Here is a 10,647-nt window from a genome sequence, read left to right on the forward strand (position 1 = left end):
CGACTCTGATCTGCAGCATCTGCAGTCCTCACTTCCCCCCACCCACCCATTGATATTATTGGTCCTGTCAGTGCTTCTTAAATCCCCAAGTAATCAGGAGGAGTGAGGAAAAGCAAGCTGCGTAGCTGCTAAGGGTCAAATATGCAAGTGATTAATTTACTACCTGGTTAAGATGGCATAGGGTCAATTGAAAACTGGGGTCCCCTTTAAAACTATGTTCTGTTAGTATTCTATATTTAGTATTTCCTGTGCAGCAAGAGACCTCACCTAACTGTGGTACAGCAAGTCACCAGGCTTCTACAAAGGTAAATAAAGTATTTATCGGATGCCCCACCGTCCTATAGTGAAGGCAGTGTTTTAGAAAATATTACGTTTTTGTCCTTAGAAGGAATGAAAACCAACTGTCGTTTGGAGACGGGCAAGGGCACAATGATCATCCTGGCATCATGAAGTCACTAACCAATTGAGCTACCGTCTTCTTAAAAGAAGACCGGGAGTTCCCCTATATCTGTCCGAGGGAAAAGCAAGATTGTTACCACCAAAGACTGCACGATGTCGCGAACAAACACTCTCCCACTCCAAAACTACTGCCCCGCTCCTCCATTCTACAGAACAGCTTTGGGATTGGAGAACTGTTCTCATCTCTCATGGCTGCACACTCTCTTTGTCTAATTAGCAAAAGCATCATATTTGGATTGCTGGTACTTAATAAATTCAATAAACTTGCATAAAATAGCTACAAATGGTTGACTAGGTGGAAGTGGATACTGCAGATGCTGCAGATTAGAGTCAAGATTAGAGTAGCCCTCCTCATGAAGGGCTGTTGCCCGAAATGTCAATTTTCCAGCACCACTCTAAGCTTGAGAAATGGTTGACTGCCTATCTGGGTAACTGTGATGATGAACTGTTTTAAGTCAAAGGTTGAGTTAATAACTTGCCTTACCTTTTTTTGATGAGGTCGATGGCTGAGCCTATCAGGCCGTCTTTCATCTGCTGAAACCTGACGCCATAGCCAGAAAGATCGGCAGCCGTTTCCAATAGGAGAGAAGGGCAACACGACAACTGGGCCTCGCCTACCATGTTCTTCTCCACGTGGTTGACATCCTGACTGAATCCTGCATGGTTTGTGGGCTCTGGCCTCTTCACCAGATCCTCACACCCACGGGGCAGAGTCACTTCTGTCTGCAAGGGTGACCCAGGAGCCGGGCTGGTGCAGATTGGGTCTGGGGAAGCATGATGCTCCCCCAGGCTGGTCGTTGCCTGGATATGTGGGGCTGGAGAGGCCTTCCCAGGGCCTCTGTTCCCAGTGGGCGTAAGGCCAATCTGTGAGCAAAGCTGTTGGGCTTCCAGCTGACAGCGGCAGGGTCTGGGGTCACAGCAAGCGAATCCTTGGCATCTGGTCAGCTGCCTCTTCCATGGGTTGTGGTGGTCCATCTTAGTCAGTGATGGACAACTGCCACCAGTCGTCCTCCTCACTGTGCCACAGAGAGTGGCAAAGTTCTTGCTTTCCTGTAACTGGACGTCAGTGCTTACAGCCTGGCATTTCTCCCTCTTCCTCAGCTTTTTGAACTCTTCGAACGAGGGAATGTGGACCCGTGCCTTGAAGTTTCGCCTCCGTTCAGACGCTGCTGTTGACAGCTCTTTGGGCATGTTCTTCCCAGGCTCGGCCAGCGGCTCTGTGGTCTGGGACTTGACCACTTCGCCACCTTCCTCCTTGGAGGGGAGGGCTATCAGGTTTGGTGTGCTGTTCTGACGGCGTAGCTTCAATCTCCGCATGGCTTCCTCCTTGATCTCCGCAGGACTGCTCAATCGCTGTGACCTTTGCTGAGGAGCTGAGCAGCCATTTTGAGAGGGCTTTCTTGCCAAAGGGTTGCTCAAGATCTTGCCATACCGCGACGGGCAGTGTCCATAGTTCACTCTTCCAGTGCAGTCTTTTGAAGCAGAAAGATCCTCAGGAAAGGCCTGAGGGCGGACAGGTTTGCTGACCTCTGTCGCCTTATGGCTCTGGAACCGGAGTTTCTCTTTCAGCCCCCTCTTAGCATCACCGTTCAGGACCTTCTCAGTCATTGACGGGAAAAGCCATTGCGGCACTTTGGCGAAAGTCGGTGAATGTCCCACCTCGGGCCTCCCTGACCGTGGACTGATGCAAGCACGCAACAGGCTGTTGATGTCAGGGCGCCCTGTCGAGACCTCGTACCAATCACTCGTCGTCCGGTGGTGGAAGACGAACTCCCTCCCGGTGTCCTGGCAAGGTGGGCTAAACGAGTGAGCGTTTCCCTCTGCCACCGCAGTCCAGTGGAGATTCTCCAAGCTCCTGTACAGCCTGGCCTCTGGGCCCACAGCCACTGCGCACCCAGGCACGGCATGGCAGAGTGAGCGCTCCGTCACCAGGTGGCAGCATGCCAAATGTTGGGTGGAACCCGAACACCCCATTGAGCCTACGTCTCTCAGAGAGACACTGTCCTGGAAAGAGGGGACCACCTGACTCTTGTTCGTGCCTGCAGTGTATGTCATAACGGCTCCCCTTGGGAAGGTGAGATCAGGTTCTGGAACAGGAAAGTGCGCCGGCAGGTCATCAGAACAGTGACCAATGTCCATGCCACACAGAATGGGTAAGACTGCTACTGCTCCGGAAAAGTCAAATGGGTTTGACCTTCACATCTGGCATTAAGACTGTGAAAACAGACTCCAGGGTATTCAACGTTGAGAGGAGGCGGAGTGTCGTGCTGTAGAGAGACACAGAGAGACTGTTACTATTGTCCCCAATGATGTTACGCAACACAAAGCACATTGACTGAATATGCATCGAAATGAAACGTTTTTTTTCTGGTAGAATGCAGTGTTTAATCACTCCTTCGGTTACAGGGACTGAGACAAGGAGAGGTTTCTTCACTTGGAGACTGGTGAACCTGTGGAATTCTCTGCCAATAAAGGTTGTGGAGGCCAAATCACTGAATATATTGAAGAAAGAAATAGATAGATTTCAAGGGACTAAATTGTCAAAGGGTTTTAGGAGAGAGCGAGATGGCAGATCAGTCAAGAAAATGCTGAACAGTGCATTAGGCAGAATGGCCTACTCCTCTCTTCAGTGTTTCTTTTGGATCTTTTGATTTCTCAAACTGGACAGAAAACTCCTGATCCCCTCAAATATATTCCAGTAAGTCACTCTCTCCTGGAGTCTATTATTCTATTTATAAATCACCCCAAACCTCTTGGTTATTTTCCAGTTTGTAACTCAGTCTCAGGTATCTGTTATTTTATATATAAACCACCTCAAATCCCTCAATTATATTCAAGTCTGTAACTCTCTCCTGGGTATATGTTATTGTACATATAAACCTCCCCAAATCCCTCAATCAGATGACAGTATGTACTCCTGGGTGTCTATCCTATATACAAAGCACCCAAACCCCTGATTAGATTCCAGCATGTAACTCACTTCATGGTATCTGTTATTCTATATACAAGTCATTCTCGACTAGATTCTGCATCTCACTCCTGGGTATTTGTTATTCTTTACATAAACAACTTGAACCTCTCAAATAGATTCCAGCCCATAATCTGTTATTCTATTTACAAATCATTCTGAATCCCTTGATTAGGTTCCAACCTGTAACTCACTCCTGATCTCTGTTCTCCTATATATACGTTATCCCAAACCCTCAATTAAATTCCAGACTGTAACTCACTTGTGGTATCTGTTATTCTGTATGTAAACCACTCTGAACCACTCATTTAGACTCCAGACTGTAACTTATTCCCGGGTACCTTATTCTATATGTAAACAGCCCCAAAACCCTTGATTAGATTTCAGTCTGCAGCTTACTTTCTGGATCTGTTATTCTATATATATAAAAGCCACCCTGGATTCCTTGATTAGATTCCATTCTGTAACTTATTCTTGTGGATCTATTTTTCTACCTATAAAGCATATGAATCTCTCAATACAATTGCAGTCTTTTGTACACTCCTGATCACTCATTATTACAGATATAAACCATGCAAACACTAAACTCCAGCCTGGAACTCACTCCTGTGTATCCATCATTGTGCAAGCTATTAATCAACAAATCCTGCCATAGGGCTAGGGTTAGTATTCTCCTGATCCTAATCCAACATCAACATTACAAATAGTATAGATGGTTCCGTGGATTGCCATCTTGCTGAGGTGAGAGGTTTGAGTGCTCTGCTGATCCTGACAGCAATGCTGTTGGGAGTTCTCCAACCCCTGGTAGGGCCACCCATGATAAGTAAGGTTGGAGGGAGGAAAAGACAAAATGCAATCTAGAACAAGTCATCAACAGTAATCCAGGCAGAAGATACTCATATGATATCGATGACAGCAACAGTGGAATAACACTACAGCAGTTAGGAGATCCCCACTCATCAAGATTTCATTACAATGGAATTAGATCTACCTCTGTCAAGGACTGTCTGCCAGCTGATGTGCAACAGCAGTTAAAAGATGTCACGCACAAGGCAGCTAGCTCGAGGAATTCAAACTCCCCCACCCCGTGCCCATCACACACAATACACGGTGGCACGGTGGCTCAGTGGTTAGCACTGCTGCCTCACAGTGCCACGGTCCAAGGTTCAATTCCCGCCTCGGGCACCTGTCAGTGTGGAGTTTGCACATTCTCCCTGTGTCTGTGTGGGTTTCCTCCAGGGTGCTCCGGTTTCCTCCCACAGTCCAAAGATGTGCAGGTTAGGTGAATTGGCCATGCTAAATTGTCCATAGTGTTAGATGTAGGAGAATGGGTCTGGGTGGGTTGCTGTTCGGAGGGTCAGTGTGGAGTTGTTGGTCTGAAGGGCTTGTTTCCATACTGTAGGGAATCTAAACTAAAAAAAAACCCTGTGGTGATCGGTGAGAGGTGACAAGAAGAGATTATGAGATCCAGAGGTCCCTAGATTCAGAGTAGTGCAGAGGCAGTGTAGTTTGACGTGGTTGTTTCATTTCTGGAATAGAAACGGGACAGTGTTTCAGCGGCTTTCTTCTTGGCTGAGCAGCAGGATCCATTCTGCTCACTTGGCATGAGGAACGGGCTGGAAAAGATGCCCTGTTCCATCACCAACCTGGCTGGAAAATTGCATCCAACGGGCTCATCTATCTGTGGTCTGAAACCAAAGTCAAGCTCAGTCTCGGAACCTGGAAATGTAGGAACCCTTATGGACAACAAGCAAAACAATTGTTTGGAATGAAGAACATCCCTTGTTGCTGGTAAGTTCAGGCACTTCCACATTGATACCACTGCCCTGCAGGAGACTTGAAGAGTAGGCGAAGGGCAACTGAGGGAAGGTGGTGATTACAACTTTTTCTGGAGAGGAGAACCTGATGATTGACGCAGGAAACATGATGTCTCTTCAGTGCCACTAAGGCAATATACAGACCCAACAGCCTTGGCCTCAAACCAGTGCGGAGTAAGGATAGCTCCCTTTTGAGAGACAGAGAGAACATCAGCCTCCAATGGAAGGAACATTTCAAAGAACTTCTAAATTGCAATACAATTGTAGACGAGGGTGTGTCTGAGGAAATACCCCAACTCCCCATCAATGATGATGTTGGACTCCAACCTAATGTTGCAGAGCTGGAAGCCTCCATTAGACACATGAAGAATGGAAAAGGTGAAGGAGTAGATGGAATCTCAACAGAGATTTTCAAACTTGGAGGAGCAGAGCTTACCCATCATCTCTGTCAACTGTTCCTCAAAATCTGGGACAAGAAGAAATCCTTGCCGATTTCAGGGATTCTACCATCACCACTGTCTTGAAGAAAGGAGAGAAAGCAGACTGTGGGAACCACCAAGGAATCCTCATATTCTCCATCGCCAGCAGCATCATTACCTCACTAAGCACCTTCTCCCAATCTCAAAATAAATCCTTCCTGTGAGCCAGTGTGGACTTCTGAACAAAGCGTGGAACTATGGCCATGATTTTCACTGTTTTACAACTCCAAGGAAAATGCCTGGATCAGGACTAACTATTCTACACGGCCTTCACTGACATGACCCAAGCCTTTGACTCAGTCAAACAGGAAGTGCCAAGGAAGAACCCTGTCAAAGGCTAGCTGTCCAATGACATTCACCAATATCTTTCATCTCCTCCAATGCCAAGGTGTCAGCAATGGTGCTCATGGCAGTATGTGATAGAATGCTGTGACTTCCAAGATAGGGATCAAAACAGGGTTGTGTCATTGTCTCTAACGTTTTTTTTCCAACTTCATCACCACCATTCTTCATCTTGTCAAGAACAAGTTTCCCAGTGGTGTGGACATTGTCTACAGGATGGACAGAAAGCTTTTCAACCTCAACCAATGGAAATCCAAGAAAGAAATTACACAACTTTGCTGGTGGAACTTCAGTATGTGGATTACAATATCATTTCTGCTCTCTCGGGATAAAATCTTCAAGCTTCACTTAGTGACTTCATGGATGTATACTGAAGAATTGGTCTCTGCCTCAACCTCCAGAAGACTCAAATTCTTTACCAACCTGGCCCTGGTCAGGTTTTAGTCCATCCCTCCTTTAAGATCAATGGCTGGTTCAGTTCAGTTTCTGCTCAATATTGATATTGGGTGATTGAGTCATGGTAATGCCAGTGAATGTCGAGGTAGTTAGCTACACTCTTGTTTGAGATGATCATTGCCTGGCACTGTAGCATAAATATTCCTTGTCTGACCAAGTTTGAAAGCTGTTGTGCTGTCAGGACTGGGGTGTGTAATCCTCTGAGTGGAATCAAGGAGAAGTTGGGAGAATAGAGTTGAGAGAGAGGGTCAGCCATTGTCACAATGAATGGAGGAGTGGGCCCGAGGGGCTGAATGGCATCTGACCCCTCCTGTTTCTTGTGCTTGTATGTTTTACAATCAGCTATGACCTTGGTGATCTCTATCTGATCAACACTGTGGGAAGGAGTGTGTGCACCTATCACAAGTGTGTAAGCCAGCCCGCAGGAATCAACGGGGCAATTCATTTGTATCACTGGTGGTCGCTGCTTTCTGGAACATAATCCCATTTTTATTGCTGAAGCATGATGTTGAAGCTTTTCATCCTGCATTCTTTAGGATAAGTGCAAGAATGCCAAATTTAAAATGAACTCAAATGTTGAATGAGCACGCAGTGCCAAACACTGCAGGTATATGACTATATAGTTCGATATCACCATCCCCCTTTGTTGACTGGGTCTATAAAACCTACTTGGTTGAAGTGACAGTAGAAAACCATTTGGCAGTCAAGCAAGAAGATGCACTTTCCTTTAAGAAGATGCACTTTATCACATGGGTATATGAATAGGAAAGGTTTAGAGGGATATGGATCAAATGCTGGCAAACAGGACTAAGTAAGATTGGGATATCTGGTCGGCGTGAACAAGTTGGACCAAAGGGTCTGTTTTGGACTGTAAGACTCTGTGTTTGTCTGGATGAAGAAATTTCTCCTCATCTCAGCAGTTTGGAATGCTTTCTGGCAGCTTCTGTCTTTTATCAGTGGAAATTGGTTTCAGGTGCAAGTCCATGCAGCCTTACCCAGTGGGAGGATGTCCCTAAATCCCATGCTAATCTATCACAGGGATCCTTTACTGAATTCCCACCGGTCTCCTGAAACACTCACAAAGCGCTCAGGGTTTAGTCTACTTGATCCAAAAGTGCCCACTCTCTCAATCAACACCAGTCCCTAAGGACTAAACATATCAGTCACGATAATTTCTAAAACTTGTAATCTGAGAGGTTTATCAGGAGAAAAAGCTTTCATTTACAAAACATCTTGTCCTGTGGGCGGCATGGTGGCTCAGTGGTTAGCACTGCTGCCTCTCAACTCCAGGGACCCAGATTTGATTCCAGCCTCAGGCAACACTGTGTGGAGTTTGCACATTCTCCCCGTGTCTGTGTGAGTTTTCCTCCGGGTGCCCTGGTTCTTCCCACAGTCCAAAGATGCGCAGGTTAGGTGCATTCGCCATGCTAAATTGGCCATAGTGTCCAGGGTTGTGCAGGCTAGGTGGACTAGCCATGGGAAAGTGCAGGATTACAGGATTAACATAGGTGACTGGGTCTGGGTGGGATGCTGTTTGGAGGGTCATTGTGGAGTCAGTGATCCGAATGGCCTGTTTCTACACTCTATGGATTCTATGTCTCACAGAAGCAATATAAAAGATTTCATAAGGAAATAGACCAATTGTGAAGGGCAAACTGCGTAGCAACATCACAGAATGACACATCAAGAAACAGGCAATGGCTTGAAACTCATAATCCCTAAAGTATGGAAACAGGCCATTCGGCCCAACAAGTCCACACCCATCTTCCAAAGAGGGAACCAGCCAGACCCATTTCCCCTAGCACTCCACATTTACCCCCACTAATGCACTTAACCTACACATCCCTGAACACTACAGGCAATTTAGCATGGCTAATTCACCTAACCTGCATATCTTTGGACTGTGGGAGGAAACCGGAGCACCCAGAGGAAACCCATGCAGACGTGGGGAGAATGTGCAAACTCCACACAGACAGTCGCTTGAGTGTGGAATCAAACCTGTGTCCCTGATGCTGTGAGGCAGCAGTGCTAACCACTGAGTCATCGTGCCACCCTTGAAGGGCATTTGAATTAATTACAATTTTCTTCCATTCTATCATAGGATCTGAGTGTCGCTAACAATTTCAACATTTGCTGACCATCCCTAATGACCCTTGAACTGACTGTAGCCTGCTAGATCGGGTTAGAGGGCGATGAAGAGCCAACCGCATTTCTATGGGTCTGGAGTCAAATGTAGGCCAGACCGGGTAAAGGCGAAAGTTTTCCATCTCTGAAGGACATTAGTGAAGAAGATGGGTTCTTAAAACAATCAATGATGGTTCCATGGTCATCATGAATGAGATCAGCTTTCACCCCAAATTATTTCCCTCAACTGAATTAATCAAACCCCATTAATGAAGTAGATTTGAAGTGTACTCAGTTGTAATGTAGTAAACATGGCAGAGGAGGCAGTGGTATGGTGGTAATGTCACTGGATTCATAATTCAGAAACTCGGGTTCATAGTCTAGGGGCATGGATTCAAACCACATCATAGTAGCTTGCGAAATGTGAATCCTAAAAGCTGGCTGTGTAACCATTGTCCATTGATGATTGAGGTAAGAACCCATCTGGTTCACTAATACTCTTTAAGGAAGACAGTCTGGTCTCCATGTAATTCCAGACCAGCAGTGTGGTTAGCTCTTCACCTAATTCTAGGTAATTAGGGTTGGGTGATAAATACTGAACTTGTTAATGATGCCCACATTCAGTGAACGGATGAAACAATATTTAATTTAAATTCCACCAGCTGCTACAATGAGATTTGAATCCATGTTTGAGTGCATTTGCCTGAATTATTAATTGAGTAACATTGCCCTTACACTACCTCCTCTGCCATGACATTCCCTGCCAGCCTGCAGTTTACTCCCGTTTTTAAGTGACATGAATGGTACTTGCCACTTATCAGCCTAAACCTGAATGTTGTCCAAAAATAGATAAAAAGAATTTATTTTTCTTCATTGTGTTGTTGTGTTTTGGAGTAAATCGTCTGACAGGGCAGTGGAAGCAGATTCAATAATTACTTTTTAAAGTGATTTGCATAAATAGTTTTAGATTAGATTAGATTCCCTACAGTATGGAAACAGGCCATTTGGCCCAACAAGTCCACACTGATTCTCCAAAGAGTGACCCACCCAGACCCATTCCCCTACCCTATATTACCCCTGACTAATGCACCTAACACTATGGGCAATGGAGCATGGCCAATCCACCCTAATCTGCACATTTTTGGATTATAGGAGAAAACCGAGCACCCAGAGGAAACCCACGCAGACACAAGGGTTTCCTCTCAAAATACGAAGATGTACAAGTCAGGGGAATTGGCCATACTAACTTGCCCACAGTGTTAAGTGCATTAGTCAGGGGTAATACAGGGTAGGGGCATGGGTCTGGGTGGGTCACTCTTTGGAGGATCAGTGTGGACTTGTTGGGCCAAATGGCCTGTTTCCATACTGGAGGGAATCTAATCTAATCTAAAAGTATTTATGCAAATCACTTCAAAACATAATTATTGAATCTGCTTCCACCGCCTGTCAGATGATTTATTCCAGAACACAACACAATTAGAAAAAAAATTCTTATCTATTTTTGGACAATATTCAGGTTTAGGCTGATAAGTGGCAAGTACCATTCATGTCACACAAGTACTAGGCAATGATCATTTCCAACAAGAAACAATCTACCCATTGCTGCTTGATATTCAAAGGTATTACCATCACTGAATCCTCCATTATTAACATCCTAGGAGTTACTGTGGTGACAAATGCAGGTCAGAGGCTGTGAGTAATTTACTTCCTAACTCCCCAAAGCCTGTCCACCATCTACAAGGCACACATCAGGAAGCTGCATCTTGGTACAATCCAGATGGTTCATTGGAGTCAGAGATGGACAGTGCAGCCCTTGTATTAAGGTGTGATGCATGGTTTATTACAAAAGGATGTTACAATCTTTGGGATTTGAATAACAAAGCGTGAATGAGTTTGTTCAGCAAGAATTGGAGAAGGTGCAACATTACATTCTTGGCAAATCTCATAGTCACAAGAAGATCTTCCCAATCACAAAGTCTTTACAAAAATGATTTCCATTCTT

General features: G+C 45.4%; 1 protein-coding gene across 1 annotated transcript in view; it reads right to left on the minus strand.

Annotated features, from left to right (window-relative positions):
* Positions 1 to 2,668, minus strand: part of arhgef49 (Rho guanine nucleotide exchange factor 49) — a 50,002-nt gene extending 47,334 nt beyond the window's left edge. The window contains 2 exon segments of the mRNA XM_043694252.2: positions 944 to 2,640; positions 2,642 to 2,668. Coding sequence (XP_043550187.2) covers positions 944 to 2,640; positions 2,642 to 2,668 — 1,724 coding nt within the window.
* Positions 2,669 to 10,647: the final 7,979 nt, after the last annotated feature.

Source organism: Chiloscyllium plagiosum, unplaced genomic scaffold (assembly GCF_037043375.1).
Source record: "Chiloscyllium plagiosum isolate Xiang-an unplaced genomic scaffold, Cpla_swu_hap1 HiC_scaffold_7, whole genome shotgun sequence".
Classification (NCBI taxonomy): domain Eukaryota; kingdom Metazoa; phylum Chordata; class Chondrichthyes; order Orectolobiformes; family Hemiscylliidae; genus Chiloscyllium; species Chiloscyllium plagiosum.